Source organism: Eptatretus burgeri, chromosome 16 (assembly GCF_056783735.1).
Source record: "Eptatretus burgeri isolate ZD-2024b chromosome 16, Ebu_testis_v1, whole genome shotgun sequence".
Lineage (NCBI taxonomy): Eukaryota > Metazoa > Chordata > Myxini > Myxiniformes > Myxinidae > Eptatretus > Eptatretus burgeri.
In genome coordinates this window covers 60,532,745-60,555,215 of record NC_140976.1, presented here as the reverse complement: position 1 = coordinate 60,555,215, position 22,471 = coordinate 60,532,745, and the positions used below count along the sequence as shown (strand labels likewise).

At 49.4% G+C, this 22,471-nt stretch overlaps 1 protein-coding gene and 1 long non-coding RNA gene across 5 annotated transcripts in view; one reads left to right on the top strand and one right to left on the bottom strand.

The window, feature by feature from the left end:
- Window positions 1–1,657: 1,657 nt before the first annotated feature.
- Window positions 1,658–14,111, bottom strand: LOC147011161 (uncharacterized). 2 transcript variants are annotated; one of them, XR_015052209.1, is made up of 3 exons: window positions 13,848–14,111; window positions 8,159–8,405; window positions 1,658–5,669 (listed from the first exon to the last, which is right to left on the bottom strand). It is a non-coding gene; the product is annotated as an uncharacterized LOC147011161 (long non-coding RNA). The 2 variants fall into 2 exon arrangements; XR_015052208.1 differs by having other exon boundaries at window positions 8,159–8,410; window positions 13,848–14,110.
- LOC147011160 (POZ (BTB) and AT hook-containing zinc finger 1-like) overlaps window positions 14,100–22,471 on the top strand; it is an 88,052-nt gene continuing 79,680 nt past the window's right edge. The window contains exons 1-2 of one of the 3 annotated variants that reach the window (XM_085858889.1): window positions 14,100–14,209; window positions 16,605–18,235. In XM_085858889.1, the coding sequence (XP_085715015.1) occupies window positions 14,159–14,209; window positions 16,605–18,235 (1,682 nt within the window). In that variant the 5' untranslated portion in view covers window positions 14,100–14,158. Of the gene's footprint in view, window positions 14,210–14,991; window positions 15,011–16,094; window positions 16,432–16,604; window positions 18,236–22,471 lie in introns of those variants that run through there. The other 2 variants (XM_085858891.1, XM_085858890.1) reach the window with 2 other exon arrangements.

Below are 22,471 nucleotides of genomic sequence, written 5' to 3'. Positions count from 1 at the left end.
TTTTTCTTTTACTATCTTTATTTTGGACCAACCGCCATGATTACCACCACAACCACAACATCAACCACCAACCACAACGCCGCTTCACCACAACCGCCACGACCTTCACGTCACACCTCGCAACCGTAGCATCGCCACCGTTCTTGCCCCGCTGTGGGTACCGGTGTTGAACTCGTGCAGGGCGCACGTTGAACAGCGTGTACAAAATCACGGATTTTGTGCTTCAAAAACGGATCAAAAACGACACACGCCCACTTTTTGCCGTCCAATCGGTGAGCGAGGGGCGATTTGGCCCCGCCTCCAGAACGATCGATATATGCAAATTTGTGGATCAAAAGCCTTCACGCCCACTTTTTCTCGGGCCAATGGGGAGCGAGGTGAAAGGTCAAAGGGAGGGGGTCAAAGGCGAAGCTACGGGGGGATAAAAGGACGGTGTTCGTCAGTCAGCAGAACGAGAAGGAGTCGGAACGGAGGGGACGAGTGTGGAAGTCTGGAGCCCGAAGCCTGCAGTAGCTGGAGAAGCTGAAGAGAGTCGAACGAGGAGAGCCCAAAGAAGAGTCCAGGGTGGAGAGTCCAGAGGCGGAGAGGCGGCAGCGGCGAAGGCAGACGAGGGGGTGCTCGCGACGGTGCCGGGAGCTGCACGCCCGAGGAAGGCCGGCAGCGCGACCTGGCCGAGGTGGAGACGCACACCAGGGATAATAAAGATCCTCTATACCCCGAGCATCAGCAACCCCCTCCTGTTTCCCCCGCGCTGAGATAGTGCGACCAAGGGGGCCCCTTTTCCCACCCCCTGCCTGACACTGTCCGCGAGGCCCGCGGAGAGAGGCGCCATCGCCGCTCCGCGTCTCATCACCAGACGGGTAGGCGCGACCCGGTCTCGGCCTCAGGCCTGCCTCATCCTTGAGGGTATTTCTTTTCCTTGGTTTTGGGTATGTGTTGTCGGCGCCGTCTGTGAAGTAGAATTGTATAAGTGTTGCCGTGTGCTCGGTAGTCGGTATTAGCTCTGCTTTGTTTTCGCTTTTATATTTGCTTTTTGTGTAAATGGAATTGTGTTTTTTCTGTGTGCATTTGGTGGAATTGTATTTGTGTGCTTTCCGTTCGTCGCGAATAAATGTGCTTTATTGTTGAACTGTTCTCCCGCTTCGCTTCGTCTTCTCCTCCATTGAACCCTCATCTTGCTTCACGTAAAGGGTTGGTAGTGGGCTGAATACGCCCGATAATTAATCGAACCGTCGAGGTCGACGATAACACCGCTCGGTTATTCTGATAGTACGGAACGGGTCGCTTAAGTGGCCCGTGTCCGAAGTCGACCTGCGGCGAGGTGCGATCGCCCGGTCTACCCTCCGCGTGGGTACTTAGGTAGGTCGAATTTGGCGAGCAACCCTATCCCACGCGGGGGCTGATTGGCTCGATCGCGGTGAGACCGAAAGGTCCACCCGTGACTGGTTCCCGGCGTTAGTCCGAGAGGGTCACGACTGGATTGTCCGTCCGGTGGGCGACGTGCCGCGATTCGAGTTACGTGGCCGTCAGCACGCCGGCGGGCGCGAAGACCGCAACAATATATATATATATATATATATATATATATATATATATATATATATATATATATATATATATATATATATATATATATATATATATATATATATATATATGGTGGATAATTTTATAAATGATATTGATTCCCCTTTGGTTTGTTTCAACCAATGTCCTGAGTGCATTTGGTTTGTTCCAGCAGGACATGGGAACCACAGTGTCAAAGCCACCAATTATATAAGGCATCCAATGTGATGCGAGCCATCATGTGGTCAACTCCAGCAAGGTTATTGTTATGGCTGTGGAAATTCGCATTACACTATAAAGGGCCTGTTGGTGAGATATCTCTAAGTACATGTGTAGTTAGCCCAAACCTGTTGTATAGAGGGAATTTATGCGATCCTTTGAGTTAGGCGTTTTTCTTTTTCTATCTTTTATTTCAAACACACAACATTTCAACAACCACGCCATCCCCATCACAGCGCCAACCACACTGCAACCACGCCACCTCCACCATCTACGCTACCACATCTTCGCCACTCGCCATTCAACAGACTCCCTGCGGTTACGATCTCCGCAGAGGAACAAACAAAAACCAACAAGGATGCTCGGTGGGCTTTTCCCGCCTGCTTTCCCGTCTGACTTCCCCGCGCTTTGGAGTGGAGGAAGAGCGATGCAGGTCAAAGGTCAGAGGTCATGTAAAGGTGGGGTCTCTTTTTGGGGGAATAATTCTCTGGCTTCGAGCCAAAAACGGACTCCCTCGGCCCCCGGACGGAGCGGGGTGGAGGGAAAGCGTGAGGGAACGCCCTTTTCGGGAACCCTCTCGAAGGAAGGTGGAGCCGAGAACGGGGCGGGGCGAAGGGCGGAGCCCCGGGCGATAAAAGACGGGCACGGGCGGGCGCAAGGAGGGCTTTTTCTTCCTCTTCGTCTTGGCTGGTGGTTCGGTTGGTTTTTGTGGAGAGTTGGTCTTCAGGAAGAGGTCCTGTGCCCGCGCCTTGGCGAGCGGCCCTATCACGAAGGCACGGACGGGAGACGCGGCGGCGCCCGTTGCGAGGTGGACCTGTGCGTCCGGACGGGGAGTGCCGGAGAGGGTTCGCCGGCCGCGAGGGAGGTCGGAGCCGGGCGCGACCATGCTGACGGTCGCGGGAGAGGGACTCACCAGCCAAAGGGAAGTCGCGACTTCTTTCTTTCTTTTCTTTGGGGTTTTTGTATGGATCTTGTGGCGCCGTATCTCGCAAAGTAGAACTGTTTAAGTGTTGCCATGTGTACGCGTATTCGGTTGTAGCTCTGCATCATTTCTTTTGTTTTAATTGCCTTATGTGCATTTTGATTGTGTATGGCTGTAAATACGTGCCTTACGTGCTTGTCTGTGTGTGCGTGTGAATAAAATGCTTGCTTGTTGAACTGTGCCCGTTTCGCTTTGCCTTTTCTCTATTGACCCTCCATCTTGCATCACGGAAAGGGGTTCGTAGTGGGTGCAACATCCCACTAATTAATCGGAACCATCAAGGCTGACAGTAACACTGCTCGGTTATCACTGTAGCACGGAACGGACCGCTTAAGCAGTTTGTGTCCGAAGTCGGCCTGTGGCGTGGTACGATCGCCCGGTCGACCATCCGCGCAGGTACTTAGGTAGATCGAATTTGGCGAGCAACCCTATCCTGCGCGGGTGGGCAATTGGCACGGTCGTGGTGGGGTTAAACCCCCACCCGTGACTAGCTCCCGGCGTTGTTCCGAGAGGGTCACGACAGAATTGTCCGTCCGGTGGGCGACGTCCCACGATTCGAGTTATGCGGCCGTTCGCACGCCGGCGGGCGCGAATTCGCAACATTATGATCTCTGGGTGGCCAATGTGGGTCACCATGCCCATTACCATGTTGAAGTTGGTGGCGCCCCACTTTTTGAACAGCTGCACAATATCTATGTGGCTACTGCCGGCCACACAGGCCATCGCCAGGTTGAAGTTGTTGGTGCTCACGCCTTTCGCAGTTTCATGATCTCTATGCGGCCACCGTGGACAGCAGCCATCATGGCCTTGTAGTCGGTGACATCCCACTTCTCGCACAGCTGCACAATCTCTATGTGGCCACCACCAGCTGCCTCGGCCATTTCCTCATTGAGGTTGTTGGCGCCACACTCCTTCAGTTGTTTTACGTTTTATATGTGGTCACCGTGGGCCAACACTGCCATCACCTGTGAAACAGTGAAAGGAGGGCCAACTGCCATTATTCTCACCAGTGTATAAGTCTGGTGAAATATTTCTCTAAATATATGGGGTTTCCACAGAAAACTGCACCAACATTGCATTGTTTGAGAGGACAGAATGTGACAAAATGGTGACTCACTTTAAAAACTGTGGGGCAGCTACAGCCACGGAGGCGAGTTTTGGTGGCTGAGAGCCGCGACCGCCTTATAGCCCTCAAATGCATTCCCAGACTTTGTCCAGACTTGGTGCCAGCTCCTCGATGCGGCCCTTGGCCCTTTCCAGGTCCATTTCCTGCTCCCCCATGTATTAATTGGCCCTTTCCAGGTCGTCGGCACTTGTATATATCTCGGCCATTGTGTAACTATCGTCAAAGTGTTGGAACAACTAGCAGCAACGATTGATTCCTTTTATCACCAGCATGTATCCGAAAACACAGGTATATCGAAATGGCTCTCCATAAAAGAGCAGAATGCACCAAAAAATTGTGACTCACTATAAAACTATGTAGGGCGGCTACAGTCTCAAAAATCGAGTTTTGGTGAGAAGAGCCTCGACGGGGTGAACAGCCGGCCCCAGTGGGGGAGGATGGACAGCCCTCCTTTCTGAGCACTTTATAGCTACTTGTGCTACTTTATCTTGGGGGAATTTTTTTTTTGGGGGGGGGGGGAGGGGAACAATCTTATTTTGTGTGCAGTCCAAAAAAATAAAGGAATAGGAACAAAAAAAACAACAAAAACCAAAAAAAACAAAATCAAAGCATTCAAGAAAGGAATAGGAACAACAGTAAATTGACTTAAAATCCAATGAAGTGACCAGGTGATGAGAACAGCATATGTATATCGCAAACGACGCTCCAAGTGCTAAAGATTTTCCAAAACGGAAAAAGCAAATAAAACATCGGAATTATTGTGAGCCTTTTGCAGTCGAGTCTAAAGCAACAAAGCAGACTGAAAACCAGAAGGGGATCTCTTCTACGCGCGACATCGCCAGATATGACTCTGCCCACATTATTGCATCACGAGCAAATACAACCCATCACTTTGTTGACGGGAATATTAAGACGGGCGAGTAAGAAGAAGGGGAGGGAGAGAGGAGGGAGTGGAGGGGTGGGGGAGTGAGCAAGGAGGGGGGAACGAAGAAGTGTGCAGAAAGGGAAGGCAGCATGAGGGAAGCGCAAGGTAAGGAAGTGTGAGGGGAGGGTTTGTCCAAACATAACCACCATCCGAACACCTCCAGAGATAACCACCATCCAGACAACAGGTATACTAAGAGGCGCGGGGTGGGGGTGGGGGAGAAAAAGAGGGGAGAGAGAGAGAGAGGGGTGGAGGAGCAAGGAGGGTCGGGGAAGGAAAGGCAGCGTGAAGGGAGGGGAAGGGAAGGCAGTGTGAGGGGAGGGGAAGGGAAGGCAGTGTGAAGGGAGGGGAAGGGAAGGCAGTGTGAGGGGAGGGTCTGTCCAGACATAACCAGCATCCAGACACGTTCGGAGATAACCACCGTCCATACATGTATGGAGATAATCACCATCAGAAGATAACCACCGTTCAGATATGCGTGGAGATAACCAACTTTCAGATACATGTGGACATAATCACCATTTGGATACGTGCAAAGATAACAATCGGTTGGATGCGTGCAGAGATAACCATCATCCGGGCATAACCACCAACCAGATACTTTGGGACATAATCACCATTTGGATACGTGCAGAGATAACTATCATCCGAGCATAACCACCAACCTGATACTTTGGGAGATAACCACCGACCTGATACTTTGGGAGATAACCACCAACCAGATACTTTGGGAGATAACCACCGACCTGATACGTGTGGAGATAACCACCATTCGGATATGTGTCGAGATAACCTCTGTCTGGATATGTGTGGAGATAACCACCATCTGTGCATAACCACCATCCAGATACCTTCGGAGACAGAAAGGAGAGAGGTGTGGGAGTATGCTGCACCGTATTAGGAGGGGTGGAGCAAGGATGGGAAAAAGAAAGAGAAATGGAGTGGGGTAGTGGGGTTAGCGGTGTTAATAGAGAATATGTTATATTCCCATGTACATACCTACGGTAGGGGGGACATACGTACCTACAGACGGACGGACAACCCGAAAACATAATGGCACCGGCGAATAATAATGTCTGAATATTCAAAATTAAGGCAAAAAACAACCGTGATGGAAGGCCTGTCATAATATGGCCTCACATCTGGAACAGCATTACATGGAGCAGCCATCTGGTTAGTGTGGGTGCGGGTGGGGGGGTGGAAGTGCATGAGGAAACCAAGTTGCTACAACCTTTGGCTTACGAGTTAGTAGCAAATGTACCCGGGTCCCTCTTCCCACCCGTTCCCCTCCCTCATCTCACACCCATCTCCTCCATCCGGACTCCGACCACAACCCTTCCCCTCCCTCCTCCCAACAACCCCCCCCCCTCTTTCCGGACGTCCACCCCACTACTTCCCCTGCCTCCGACTACCTTCTCCCAACCCACCCTTCACTTTCCCACCCTCACCTCACTCATCTCACCTCTTCTCCCATCCACTCCACCCCACCCCTCCAGACTCCCACCTCCACAAACACTTTTTTGCAGGGTGTATATTAAAATGTAGGTGTACAAAATACATAAAACTCGACCCACCCAACTCTGCGTGGTCCGAGTTTGCACACTACTTACTGAAAAATATATAGTCAAGAAGATTATGGATGTTTGTGTGTTGTGCTTAAAAGGTTCTCAAATCTATATGATCTCAAGGGTACGTTCCAATTGTTGTTGGCGTCGAAAGGGACGAAAGAATCGAAACTCTCAAGCATGTAAAAAGGGTCTAAAAAGGTCCAAGTGGTTTAAAGCTCAAAGGTCCAAGCTGTCTAATCTGTCTGAAGGGTGCAAGGGGTCTTTGGGGTCTCAGGAGTCAAAAGGGTCTTAAAAGGTCTTGAGGGTCTTAGGGATCTTCAAGGACTTCATGGTCTTAAAGTTCTATAAGGTCTTAAATGATCTTGTGGTTCTTTGGGGTCTTCAGGATCTTAAAGATTTAATGGTCTTAAAAGGTCTTAAGGCTCTTCGGGAACTTCAACATCTCCAGGGTCTTCAGTGTATTAAAAGGTCTTAGGGGTCTTCAGGGTGTTTGGGGTCTTTAAGGGTCTTGTGGGTCTTAATGGTCTTCAGGGCCTTCAAGATATTGGAGGTATTAAAGGGTCTTCAGGGCCTATAAAGACTGAGGTGGTGGATCAAAATACCCTTCGGCAATCCCCGGGTCGGACTTGGTCTGTGTACCAAATGTGGTGGTCGTCGGCCCACTGGTCCTCGCAAAAAACGCGAACAGACAGACAGAACAGAGGACGAGTTTTATTTATGAGGTGACAGATCCTTTGTCCACCTGGCAAGGTCGATTGAGTTTTGATAACTAACGACCAAATGCATCGTCCAAAGACAGACACCAAATTGCGATGTTGATGTTGATGTTGATGTTGATGTTGATGTTGATGTTGATGTTGATGTTGATGTTGATGTTGATGTTGATGTTGATGTTGATGTTGATGTTGATGTTGATGTTGATGTTGATGTTGATGTTGATGTTGATGTTGATGTTGATGTTGATGTTGATGTTGATGTTGATGTTGATGTTGATGTTGATGTTGATGTTGATGTTGATGTTGATGTTGATGTTGATGATGATGATGATGATGATGATGATGATGATGATGATGATGATGATGATGATGATGATGATGATGATGATGATGATGATGATGATGATGATGATGATGATGATGATGATGATGATGATGATGATGATGATGATGATGATGATGATGATGATGATGATGATGATGATGAAGAAGAAACTGGACAAGCTCTCAAGTGTTGTCAACTCGCACTATCAAGTGTGGTCCAAATATGCTTACGCAGTGGTGGACACCAAGGAGCAGTTGCGGCTGAATGTAATTGGGTTCAGGCTGTACAGCATTCAAGTAAAACAACGTCCCCAACAAGCATCCAATCTGTCAATATTCCGCTCTTTTCTTAAATTGTCTTAAATTCACTGCAAGGAAAACTGCTTTGTATTCCTTTTTAGGTACACACATCTTTTTTAAAGTCCACCAAAAAGTGTGGGGAGACAATTAATATGCTGCCCCCCCCACCCCTAACAAGTGTCTCCCCTTGCATTCCCCACCGATCGACGCCCAAGAAGAGTAGATGAGCCATCACCGACACCTTGGCTAAATCCTGAATTCCTGCACAGTCAGTCAAGTATCCTGCGTTTGGAGTGGCTACCAATCCAAGATTGTAAAACTAGCCAAATAAACTGCTTCTGCAGAACCGACACACTGGAAACAGCAGTGTGCATAATAGTAGTGGTCGTAGATATCTGGAGAGGTATGGTGCTTCAGTAACATCAAACTCACCTCTGAGCGTTCGATTCTGGTTTTGATAAACACCGGGCAAGTTTGGAGCTGCCCTGTCATCCGTCACCCGGGTGGAGCACCATCCAACCGCAAAATTTAATGCCACAACATCCAAGAACTGCTCGGGTCCTGGCACACCGAAGAACCGCTGCTTCTGCTGCAGCAGTGAGCAATCTCCCACAACATGCCGCTTCAAGAATTCTGTTTTTAACGATTGCTTCAAGATGGGTCATATTGCTTCTGCGTACTTGCCTCAAAAATGGAGGGAGAGGAAAGGAAAACATAAAACCCATTATTTGACTGTTTCTGCATATAACAAGAAAGACATGACTGAGGGTGACCACCCTCGCCAAATAAACTGCTTCTGCAGAACCGACACCCTGTATACAGCATTGTGCATAATAGGAGTAGTAGTAGGTATCTGATAACCACCGACAGGTACAGTTCTCAGTTGTATGACCTGTTTCATGTCAAATTGGGTAGCCAGTCTGAGATATTGCTGGTTATAGTTAATATGGAGGTTGACACTGGTGCTGCTGTCTTCACGCATGAGTGAAGCAGCTTTGCAAAGCCTGTGGGGGGGGAGGGGGAAATCTAAATGACCCATGCATCCAAGGGAAACATCCACCGATTGCCAGCTACTACATGGCCACAAACACTGTCGAAGTCTCGATATGGTAGCTGTCGAGGAATGCCGCATGCATTACGCAAGCATAGATCCACTTCATGCGAGCATCTGTAATGATGATGCTCACACGGCCTTCAATGGGTCCAGCGTCATTGAGCTGAACCTTCTCAATGACTTCATGAACCATTCCAAACGGTGTGTGGAGGAGTCTTCACAGGGACATTTCACTCACTGTTCAATATCAGAGTCAAGGTGAGACCACCAAAGATTGTTCCGTTCTAGCAATTTCATCCAAACAATGCCTGGATGTCAACAGTCGAGCTGATCTAGGATCCTAGCACAGAAGGAGAGGGGAATGGCCACCCTGCATCTCCACATGCAGCTATTCTCAACATTCAGTTCCTGCTGTCTGGTTTTGTATGGGTGCAATTTGTGGTCATAAACACGTAGGAAACCCCAACCTTGCTTAGTGGCACGGACGACGTTGGAGAGTAGACCATGCCTGGTGTATGTTCGTATTTTGTTTGCATCAATGGGGTTACCATCCAAAACATCTATCAGAGATATCACGCTGCTGGGTGTTGGAGGATCCAGAAAAGTGTTGGACACTATGTCCAGAAAAGGCAGACTCATTGCATTGGAATTTGAAATTGAGGAGCCAGGTCTGTGCATGATGTAATTGTCAGGCAAAAGCGAAAGTGACTGGCATATGATCCGAGGTGGTAAAATATCTGAGGTAGCTTTTGTAGGACCAAACAAACTTATCATTGGTAATAGCTCACATCACGTGACAGGACGATCTTTTTTGCCCAAGTCGGAATGAACCAACATATTTGAAGACTGCAGCATGTCTTTCAACTTTTTGGAGGATCAAGACTCCAGGATGTCCCATTTCCAACTGACTCCCCTTTTTCAGAGGCAACACAGTGGGTGAAGCACTGTAGTGATGTTTGGGATGTACTATATCTCCTGTAGTATCGGAGCATGTCAATGTGAACCTTGAGTGTGGTGGCATCTTTGTTTGCTCTGATCTTCTCTTCAGTGGGATGGAAACCTTCATCATCGATACGGCGACCCAAATAGGTCACTGGTGGAACCATTAACTCACACTTGTCTCTCCACAAGTGTAGTCCAGAGTCAGAAATAATGTGCTGTGTAATAAATAATAACATGATGGCGTTCTGAATGGCTCATGACTGGGATGTCACCTTGGTAAACGACGTGAGGTTCAGTAGCAGACAGGCTGTCCACGCAATGCTGGTAGATTCCTGGCACCGATTTCATGCTAACACTGAGTCAGTTGCATCTGTAAAGACCATGACGTGTGTTGACGGTGCGGAATTCCTTGTAATCCTCATTTGGAAGGATTTGCAGGAGGCCGATCGCATATGAAGCTCGGTGATGGACTGTCAATGTCCTTAGTTCATCCCTGAAGATGTTTGGGTATCTCACGAGGATATGCCCTGATATCTGTGGCAATCTAGCAGCCTGCAGATGGTGGATGTGCTTCCAGTTGAGACCAATTTGCCACGCATAGTTGTTAATGGCAATGGAACCAGTTTCTCGAGCTCAGAATTTGCTGAATTCCCTCGCTTGAATGGTATAATCCATAAGTTTGTTATTCCACACCCTCAAGCCTCAAATGGACTTCCCAAAAGCTCTGTCAGAAAAGTCGTTTTCTCTGAATAAATAAATAAATCATAGAATCCTCCAGACCAGACTACTCCATCCATTCCTTTCACACCACATCGCTTCCCACAACACAATAGGGGTGACGCCAGCCGAGCTGCTGATTTCGGCCAAGACTGGACTGTCTAAGACCTGACATGGCGCCGGCACTTTACCAACATCAATCGAGCCCTTGACTTAATCAGGACAAGCATGCAGTTAATGCCCTTTGCTTCCTCACAGGGCCGTGGATGTAATCGCTTGATAAACCCGAACAGCTTGCGGAAAACTTTGGCCATCGAGAGGCATGGTTGCCAGGAAGGGTTCACAACAACACGGGATCGTTGTCTTACAGGATCAAACTTGAGGACAATCAAATTGCTCAGAGACACCTTGATCATGTCTGATATCTGATTTTGTGAATGTTAAGTAAATCTCTCTGTGACTTTAACATACTCACCAAAAACAGGTACAGACAACATAGCAGCATCCAAGATGTCATTGAAAGCCTGGATCTTCGTTTTGACTCAGGAAACCCGTAATCACAGCAGCTCTGACTCCTCATTGAGCACCTCGAGGGCCCCCAAAAAAGGATATCCAGAGTCTCCGCAAAGATGACTCCATCATCTTCGAAATCAAGGTCAGGGATCTTAACATTCCCAAACGATGCACCACAGCTTGATCTCTCTGACATCCTTCCCATAATCCAGTCCATACAAGTAGTGAAAAGTGTGGGGGGCAGCACACACCCCTGACGAACTCCAGTAACAACTGGAAGTAAGTCAGAGATGGTACCACCACATCTCACAGCACTCTCAGTACCAGAATATAGTTGAAACATCAGTTTGATCAGTTTTGGTGGCACCCCATGAAGACCAAGATTCCTCCAGAGGGCATCCCGATTCACTGAATCGAACGCTTTACGGAGATCAACATAGGCTGCAAGCAGCCCCTGCCGAAACTCTCGTCTGTGTTCGGTGAGGACCTGAAGGGCAAGGATACGGTAAATCATTGACATCTTTGGTGTAAAGCGTGACTGCTCTGGGCGCTGGTGCTCAAGCAGATGGTGGCGAACAGAACCAAGAATTATCCGAGCAAAAACCTCGCCCGGCACTGAGAGCAGCATCACCCCTGGATAGTTGTTGCAGTCCTGGCGATCAGCATTCCCTTTCCAGAGAGGGACAACAAGGCCCTTCTTCCAGTCAGGTGGGATGATGCCTGTGTTCCAGGCAGAGCACAGAACTGCATGCAACGACATGAGTACAGCATTTCCACCAGCTTTGAGAAGTTCAGCATGGATGCCACAGATCCCTGGAGCTTTACTCCATTTCAACCAGTTCACCGCAGCCTGTTTCCACAAACTAAGGTGGATCACAGTTCATTGGAGGGTCAGCAATAGGAATAGTAACATTTCTGACATCCAACTCTGCTGCTGGTGGATCAGCCTGGTACAGTCGCTCAAAGTAACCGGCCCAGTGGCCCTTCACTTCGGACTCCTCTGTCAAGAGTCCACCACCCTCCGCTATGACTGCAGTGCACCAAGGGACGGGCTTGGAGCAATGCAATGCGCAAATTCTCCTGTAAGCAGAAGAGAATCATTTGACCACAGGTGATGCTCTACCCCCTCACAGATTCCTCACATATTGTTCTCCTTGTCCACCCTCAGCACACGTACAATTTTACACCTCAACTCCCTTAACAGCTCAGCTCTGCCGTTCAGCCTGGCCCTGTGACTCTGGTCAATGGTATCCAGTGTCCCTCGAGAGACAAAATTCTTCTTCGCCCAACGGTGAGTTCCAAGACATGCACCAGCAACATCAAGGACGGTGGTCTTGAAGGTACTGAACAACTCTTCAGGATCCCCCAAAGCACCCAGACCCCCCAAATCTCCACTCAGCCTGTTCGCAAACTCCTCAGCTACCCTCTCATCCTTGAGCTTGCCATCATCCAGCCCAGGCTAGGATGGTACCATTCTCCTGAATTTAAGGTGCAACTTAAAAGTTGCTCCTAAAAGTCTGTGGTATTGAGGAACTGAGCACTCCGGTAGACCCTGTAGTTCTGGATCATCCTCCAACGACCGTCAATGAGGACATGGTCAATCTCCTTTGCCACACCGCCAGCGTTGGAATACCAAGTCCAGCGATGAGCTTGTGGGCGCTGAAACCATGAACCGGCCACCCTTAGTCAATGACTTCTTGCATCGTCAAGGTTCATTCAGGTTCATAGTTCCTGACCCATGGGGACCAACACACGTCTCATAACCTTCCCTATCAGTTCCAGTCGATGCATTGAAATCCTCCAAGACGAGAAGTGTATCTCGTCTGGGGCACTGATCGACCACAGACTCGAGCGTGGCGTAGAATGTGTCCTTCACGGTGAGGTCACTCACCTCAGTCGGAACAGAGACAGAGACCAGGAAAATGACACCTAAGGAGTGACGAATCCTTAGTCTCATAATACGCTCGTTGACCGGTGTTACCTCAATTATCATTGGAGTCAGCTTATTGGACACAGCTACAGCAACTCCTTGGGAATGGTAACCATCAGAGTGACCAGACCAATAGTAGGTGAAACCACCCACCACGATCTCGCCGCAATCCGGTCTCCGAACCTCAGAGAGAGCTGCAATACCGACGTCCAAACGCTTGAGCTCAGAGGATGACAGAGACAGGTGATCATCCTCTCTTAGGGATAGAACATTCCAGGCACCCACCCGAAGGGACCGCCTCAGATTAACCCAAGGAGACCCCAGTGTGGTGGACGTCACTTCAGCACCACTCCGACACATTCTCCCACAACATGGGGCCGTTCAAAAATTAGGTCACGCAATTTTTCTTCTAATTTACGTAAATTAATCGACGAAACAACGACGGTGTCTGTCGGCAAAAAAAAAATAAAAAATAAAAAATAAAAAATAAATAAATAAATAAATAAATAAATAAGTGTTCCAATATGTAAATGACTTGCAACGTCGTCATCAGTCATTTGGCAGTTTTCCGTTGGAATGAACAGGCAGGTAAAAAAAACTTGGATCAGCAGCACTTCAGTGGGAGCTCAAAGAGAAAGGTGAAACAAAGAAAGAAACAAACAAAGAAAGAAAGCTAAAGGAGGACCTTTGTTTAAAAAAAAAAAAAAAAAAATTAAAAAGATACCAAAGAGAAACGAGAAACGACAGACGAAGACGATGATGTGGTTGTTGGCAATGTCAAACAAAACAAGCGGCTTAAGCACTCCAGCAAGCACTCCAACGAATCCATTGATAAGGAACGGCTTGATTGGCAAGCGATAGCAAGCACATTGGTAATGGAACACCTGAACATGGAATTATATATTTATTTATATATACATATTTTCATCATCCTTCAAGGGGAGGGTGTAATATCGGAAACGCACAAATTCCGCTTCCGTCTTCCCAAAAGCGACCGGACCGGAAGCAGGCCCCACCCCGTACAGTGACCACACCGGAAGACGCGTGTCGGTCTGTTGTGAAGGCTTCCGATGTTTTCTGTGTTCGCGCGGTCAATAACATGAATCCAACGCGTACCTCCAACCTCCGTGTCAGTGGAATATTTAACGAAGCACAAAATTCCACTTTCAACGTCCGACCAAGCAAGCAGCAGCGCGCTGGGCGGTGTACTTTACTCTGCATCCTTAATCTTCTTCTTCTTCTTCTTCTTGATCCTATTCTTCTTCTTCTTCCCTTAATGACCCGGCTCTTATGGAGCGTTATAGGTTCAATGGTTCATGATTATATGGTAATTATGTGCGTTGTGCGTGTCTGGGAATTTCAATTTGATTTAGTTTGTGCTTTGAAGTATGAAGAGGTAGCGGTATATTTATGGTGGTATCTGGTTCCAGTCACGGAGGGACTGGGGAAACAATGACTGAGTGTTTCTTGCCAATTGTCTGTCTCTTGTGAAAAGCGCTGAGATCCTCGAGCCACCGTTGTCGTGTTGTTGTTGTTGTTGTTGTTGTTGTTGTTGTTGTTGTTGTTGTTGTTGTTGTTGTTGTTGTTGTTGTTGTTTCCTTTATCAAATGTCACTCGTTTAAAAATACACCAATGCTGTATTTAAATTGTTCATACTTTTCTTTCCTTTAACCACATATGTTCATATTTTATCTGTACCGTTATACTTGCTCAGCTTTAAACTTACGTGTGATATATTTTGTTTACGCTTGGTGCGGTGTATAGGTTCCGGTTGATTTGTGATTACACCGTAATATATTGCGATCCAGTCAGCCTGCTATTGGAGCAAATGAAACGTTAATTCGACGGATAGATGTGTATGAGCTCTTCCACGAGCCTCGACTACGTATACAAAAAAAAGAAGTGATTTTTAATTTATCATCTCCGCCATTCTCGCGGTTATTTATTTTTATATATTTTTTTCCAAAGTATTTCCAGTTACATTGAAAGTCATTGAGTTGTAAAATCGGCACCAAAGGAACTTTACAATGGCCGGCGCAATTTTTTTTTTACTCGATTAAATGCGCAGTGGAGATAAAATGAAATCGTGCATTTCCTCGCACACCTGGCGCGGTGAGGCACCCGGCAGGTAAAAGTTCACCACAGCCACCACACTCACCCAACCTGAGCCACAGCCACACAGCCAGAGCCACCCAGCCACCACAGCCTGAGACACCCAGCCACCACAGCCTGAGACACCCAGCCACCACAGCCTGAGCCACCCAGCCACCACAGCCTGAGACACCCAGCCACCACAGCCTGATCCACCCAGCCACCACAGCCTGAGACACCCAGCCACCACAGCCTGAGACACCCAGCCACCACATCCTGAACCACCCAACCACCACAGCCTGAGCCACCCAGCCACCACAGCCTGAGACACCCAACCACCACAGCCTGATCCACCCAGCCACCACAGCCTGATCCACCCAGCCACCACAGCCTGAGACACCCAGCCACCACAGCCTGAGACACCCAGCCACCACAGCCTGAGCCACCCAGCCACCACAGCCTGAGACACCCAGCCACCACAGCCTGATCCACCCAGCCACCACAGCCTGATCCACCCAGCCACCACAGCCTGAGACACCCAGCCACCACAGCCTGAGACACCCAGCCACCACAGCCTGAGACACCCAGCCACCACAGCCTGAGACACCCAGCCACCACAGCCTGAGACACCCAGCCACCACAGCCTGAGCCACCCAGCCACCACAGCCTGATCCACCCAGCCACCACAGCCTGAGACACCCAGCCACCACAGCCTGAGACACCCAGCCACCACAGCCTGAGTCACCCAGCAGCCACCACAGCCACCACAGCGAGCAGAGCAGAACATAAGCACCATGTACGGCTGAGGTATTGAAAAACGCTTGTTGTTGTTGTTTTTATTGTTGTTGTTGTTGTTGCAAGTTTCTCAGCATGGGGGATTCAGCGCCCCTGCTGGCAGAGCCGAATGCGGCTTGAGGTGAAGCACAAACAGCAAGGCGTTGAAGAGGGGGGGTTTCGGCTCGAATCGCGGCCTGTACGATATTCCACCAGTCCGTTGCTCGAGAAGCTGTTCCTTCTTGTCCGCGGACGGTGTCTGTGCTGTCCGTGCGGACTTGTCGGTACCAGCTCCGCGGTGTGGCTCGAAAAGGGGGGGTTGGAAGGGGGGGAGCGGCAAGCACAGAGGGGGGGTGGGAGGGGGGGGAAGTGTGCGGCCCATTGTCTCTACCCCTTTTGCCACCCATTGTTGCTCCCGTTAAGGCCGCAACCCGTTCGGGTAACTTCCGAGGATCCAAAAACATTCGCTTCTGACCGTTTTGTGACCGAGAGTTTGTTATTATTTGAACGTATTGCTGTGCGTTGGGTGAAAGTTGAGCTCGGGCTCGCCCTGCCATGTCTACCACTCGGTGAGGCTCGTCCCTGGCGCCGTGCTTGTTCGTGATCGTACGTGTCACGAGTCACAGTTTGTTGGTGTTTCTCTGGACGGTGAAGTTTTTTGTGGATTTCGACTCTTGGAGGCCGGTACGTGATAATCGGCCCGAACCAGGTCGTCCAGTACTACCCACATTCCAACAACAAAAAAAAAAAGATCATTTTGTGCCCACCGCTGTAACACACTACTTGGTGAGTAGTGGTGTGCAACACACTACTTTGTCACACGGATGGATTTTAAATAATATCTTTTGCTTGGTTAGGTGATGGAGGACGGTCGGAGACGGTACACCTACAGGGTGGGCCGGCACAGCGCTGAACTCCTCGAGAAGCTCAACGTGCAGCGTCGTCACGGCCATCTGTGTGATGTTGTCGTCAAGGTCGGTGGCGAGAGGTTTCCAGCTCACAGGGCCGTGCTGGCCGCTTGCAGCCGTTACTTCGAAGCCACTTTCAGTCCGGGAGCGATGCCTCTGGTGGGTTCGGAACTGGAGATGCACACCATCAGCGCAGCCGTATTCCGAGACATCTTGGACTTCGCCTACACGTCGCAGCTCACCGTGCGCCTCGAAGTGTTTCCAGAGTTGATGACCGCGGCCAAGTTCCTCCTGATGAATTCCGTGACCGAGATCTGCCAAGAGATGATCCGACAGGCCAACATTCAAATCCGGGTGCCCAAAGCTCGAGACAGCTTCTGCCTGGCTCTTGGACTGATTCCGGACAACGAGTTCCGCAAGGATGATGCCAAGGCCGCGTCGAACTCCAATGACTCGAAGCATAATCCCGCAGAGTCTTCGCTGCCGGTGAATAGTCACAAGTATACGTTGACGCTTCCCGTGCCTCTATTGCCCACGTCCATCACTCCGCCGGTGCTGTCTTCGCAAGTGACCGGTAGTGACAACACACCCTTCAATATAGTTGTGAAGACCGAAAAGGACATTCAAAGTCTTTGTTCCCGTGACCCCAATGATGACCTTTCCAAAAAGCAAAAAATCAACTCCGATACTTTGGGGAAACTCCATGCTCCAAAGGGGTTTTCTTACCAAGTACAGACGAATGCTTCTTTGCCGCTTAATTTGCACTTGCAACCAACTTTTGCTGCAGGTAATACTGTTAAAGCATCTATGGTGAAGGTTGAACCTGGAACTGAGACCCTGGAGGTTAAGGATAGACCCTGTGGTATGTCCAAAAGTAAAACTCAAGGTCCCGAAGTTGCTGCGACCACTCCGAGCCTTCTTCCGGTGCAACCCACAAAAAGAGGACGCGGTCGACCCCGTAAGAACCCTCTTCCTCAGCTAGTGGTGGCGAGTCCTCCGGCGGAACTTCAGAAGGTCCAAGAACGGCCAATACCGGCATCCCTTCTTGATCTCATCCCAAGTAAAAGCAATTTTGAGTGTGGATACTGTGGAAAGGAGTTTCGAGATGGATATCATTTGAGACGGCATGAGATGAGGCACGCGAGATTCATCAAACCCACCCAGCCTCCACGCTCAACGTTGATAGGCCTCCCGACAATGGTTAGCCCAAGTGGAGTGGCTTTTCCTCCGTTCGATTTTGTGACATCCGCTGCAACAAACTGGTCCAGTGGGAGTAAGACAAAATCGATGATGGATGGTGGTCTTTTGTCGACACAAGTGTTGCCCACTCGGTGGCGAATGGACACTTCTGAAGGTACTCTTCTTCAAGGTGGAGGGACGAGTGCAGAACGAATTGCCAAAGGATGTGATTTGATACAAGTGAATGGAGAGCCATCTTTGGATTCAGTCTTACAGAGTGACAAAACAATTTCACTAACAAAGCCTCAGCTGGATGAGAACTCAACAGTGCCTGACAATTTTCAAGGACTTGATCTGTCAGCGTCGACATGGCAGGTGTCTCGGCTTGTTCCATCCAGCAGGTCAGTTCTCGTTATTATTGATTTATTTATTATGATTAATAATAAGGATAATGCAACATTTATGCTACATATCTTTCGAGCTGCAGAAAGGACAGAAGGGAGAAAGTTAAGGGGGGAAGGGAAGAGAAGAGGAGAAAAGGAGACGAATTGGTGGTGTCGAGGGAGGGAGTGTGGTGGAGCACCATAGGGAGGGGGGGTGATGAAGTGGAGCAAGGGAGGGAGTGTGGTGGAACAGAAGAGTGAGTGAGGGAGAGGGTGGAGGAACAGATTACCTGCAGCAAAAGGGAGAGGGTGGAGGAACAGAAGAGTGAGTGAGGGAGGAGGTGTGGTGGAACAGAAGAGTGAGGGAGGGAGTGTGGAGGAACAGAAGAGTGAGTGAGGGAGGGAGTGTGGAGGAACAGAAGAGTGAGTGAGGGAGGGAGTGTGGAGGAACAGAAGAGTGAGTGAGGGAGGGAGTGTGGAGGAACAGAAGAGTGAGTGAGGGAGGGAGTGTGGAGGAACAGGTGAGTGAGTGAGGGAGGGAGTGTGGAGGAACAGAAGAGTGAGTGAGGGAGGGAGTGTGGAGGAACAGAAGAGTGAGTGAGGGAGGGAGTGTGGAGGAACAGAAGAGTGAGTGAGGGAGGGAGTGTGGAGGAACAGAAGAGTGAGTGAGGGAGGAGGTGTGGTGGAACAGAAGAGTGAGGGAGGGAGTGCGGAGGAACAGAAGAGTGAGTGAGGGAGAGGATGGAGGAACAGAAGAGTGAGTGAGTGTGGAGGAACAGAAGAGTGAGGGAGGGAGTGTGGTGGAACAGAAGAGTGAGTGAGGGAGGGAGTGTGATGGAGAACTAGTGAGGGAACGAGGGAGGGAGTGTGGTGGAGCATAAGAGAGGGAGAGAAGGAAGGAGTGTGGTGGAGCATAAGAGAGGGAGTGTGGTGGAGCACTGGAGAGGGGGGGTGGGGTAAGGAAGTGGAAGAAGTGAGGAGCTGATGTGGGAGTGGAGTAGATGAGGAGGAGGAGGAGGAGGAGGAGTATAAGGAGGTAAGTGGGAGAAGGGAGTGTGGAAATGGTCGGAAAAGAGGGGGAAGAGATGGCAGGATGATGATGATGTGAGGGTGGAAGACGTGGGGATTGAGAGATTGGGTGGGGAGGTGAAGGAGGGTGAGGAACATTTCCAAATCATTGTCACCCATATGTTTGGACTCGTAATGAATTTATTCGATCGAGTGTGCTAAAAATGTAACACTTGTGATATTGGGTGAGTGCCAGGGTCTTAGCAAGGTTATGGCATCATTGTGTTGAGATGTTGGATTACCTGTAATGGTTAATAAACTTACACACATTGTCTCGACCTGCCGATAACTATAACTTTTGTTGTGTACACACACAAGGACCTATTTTGTCCTTTGTCCTCTCATGTCTTGTGTTAGATTGGTCGTCTCTCTTCATTTCTTGCTCTTCCATGAACACACGTCTTCGATCAATGATTCTGAGCATGGAGATGCATGTTTGCGCAGGAACGTTTTACCAACTGTGTTGTTACTCGGGGAGAATGTCAAACTTGTGCAAGTTGCTTTGTTCTTCTTCCCGTTTAAGACAACGATGCTCCAAACACAGTTTCTTTCTCACACACTTCCCACCTTGAAATAGGTGATAACACGCAGCCTTTCCACCTGGAAGCAGGTGATAACGTGCAGCTGTGCTACCTTGAAGCGGGTAGTAACACGCATCCTTGCTACCTTGAAGCGGGTAGGAACACACAGCCTTGCCACCTTGAAGCAGGTAGGAACATGCAGCCTTGCCACCTTGAAGCAGGTGGTATCATGCAGCCTCACCACCTTGAAGCGGGTAGTAACACGCAACCTCGGTACCTTGAAACGGGTCGCAATGCGCAGCCTTGCTACCTTGAAGCAGGTCGTAACACGCATCCTTGCCACCTTGAAGCGGGTAGGAACACACAGCCTTGCTACCTTGAAGCGGGTATCAACAGGCAGCCTCGCCACCTTGAAGCAGGTCGGAACACGCAGCCTCGCCACCTTGAAGCGGGTAGGGAGTGTGGACAGCCACAGCCACAGCCACACGAAGGCAGACCTGGCCTTGCTACCTTGAAGCGGGTAGGAACACTCAGCCTCGCCACCTCGAAGCAGGTAGGAACACGCAGCCTTGCCACCTTAAAGCAGGTGGTATCATGCAGCCTCGCCACCTTGAAGCGGGTAGTAACACGCATCCTTGGTACCTTGAAGCGGGTCGTAATGCGCAGCCTTGCTACCTTGAAGCAGGTCGTAACACGCAGGCTTGCAACCTTGAAGCGGGTCGTAATGTGTAGCCTTGCTACCTTGAAGCAGGTTGTAATGCGCAGCCTTGCCACCTTGAAGCGGGTCCTAACACGCAGCCTTGCTACCTTGAAGCAGGTAGTAACACGCAGCCTCGCCACCTTGAAGTGGGTAGTAACACGCAGCCTCGCCACCTTGAAGCGGGTAGTAACACGCAGCCTCGCCACCTTGAAATGGGTAGTAACACGCAGCCTTGCCACCTTCAAGCGGGTAGGAACACGCAGCCTCGCTACCTTGAAGCGGATAGGAACATGCAGTCTTGCTACCTTGAAGCGGGTAGGAACACGCAGCCTCGCTACCTTGAAGCGGGTAGGAACACGCAGCCTCGCTACCTTGAAGCGGGTAGGAACACGCAGCCTCGCTACCTTGAAGCGGGTAGGAACACGCAGCCTCGCTACCTTGAAGCGGGTAGGAACACGCAGCCTCGCTACCTTGAAGGGGTAGGAACACGCAGCCTCGCTACCTTGAAACGGGTAGGAACACGCAGCCTCGCCACCTTGAAGCGGGTAGGAAACGCAGCCTCGCCACCTTGAAGCGGGTAGGAACACGCAGCCTCTCTACCTTGAAGTGGTTGGGAACACGCAGCCTCGCTACCTTGAAGCGGGTAGGAACACGCAGCCTCGCTACCTTGAAACAGGTAGGAACACGCAGCCTCGCTACCTTGAAACGGGTAGGAAACGCAGCCTCGCCACCTTGAAGCGGGTAGGAACACGCAGCCTCGCTACCTTGAAACAGGTAGGAACACGCAGCCTCGCTACCTTGAAACGGGTAGGAACCCGCAGCCTCGCTACCTTGAAGCGGGTTGGAACACGCAGTCTCGCTTCCTTGAAGCGGGTAGTCACACGCAGCCTTGCCATATTGAAGCGGGCAGTAACACGCATCCTCGCGACCTTGAAGTTGCTGAAGTGTTAACATGCACCGTTGCTAAATGTGTCCATTTTCCAACTTTGGAATTTTCGAAACAACTGAAGCAGTTTTATTGCTCACTCGACGACCCGTGAACCCGTTGGCTTCCCGTTGACAGTGGTTGATGAAAAAAACATTTCAAGAAAAAAAAAGATAGCTCCAGCCAACTATAACGCTGAGGTTGTTTGCATTGATCAAATAATCCTGAAGAGTACTTGACTGAATCGGGAATTGATTTTTTAAGAATTTTTTTCGTTGCCCGATTTGAACGAAACTTGATACTGCACACCGCAGGAGAATGGTGAGTAAGGTGGCCTGAAATTTTTTGCACTATCCTGTACCATTTTGGCTGTATTTTGGGAATATACATACATACATACAAGATGAGAGTTTTAGTAATATATAGATTATGTTCTGTCATCGGAAATTCTCAGTCACTTACAAATTCCCTTGACTCAGGTGTTAGTTGAGTCTCATTTTCTCAAAAATGTAAGAACTTGTGGATTTTTGGATGTTTACATGTTTAATGACAGCAGGGCCTTTCTTGGAGGTAGTCGTTAAGACATCCTCACATCTGCACGTTTTCTTTGACGCAGTGTGTCGATATATCAAGATTTGTTGTCCTTATGCGTTGATGGCCTGAATGACACGGTTGTTTTTTTTTCCTGCCAAACATTCATTCCAAACTCAATCATTTACGTTCAAGCGTGGAAACGTTGCAGCTGGAAGTATTTTCCAGGTAAGTTTGCACACACATTCTTTGTGCGAATGGCAGCTCTTTAACCTGGACAAGTCAGAACGTTTTGACACAACCTTGTCATTGGTCATCGCAGCGCTTCACAAACATTGTGGACAACTCACAAATAAGCCATCCATATGACATTCCTTCCATGTCCTCCTTTCGAGAACGTGTGACCATCAGGATCGACGTGCGGCACCTTTAAATTATTTGCCTTGGGACAAATCCTCAACGAATCTGCCGATCGTTGTTGATGGTGGTGTTCCGTGCACGCTTTGGAT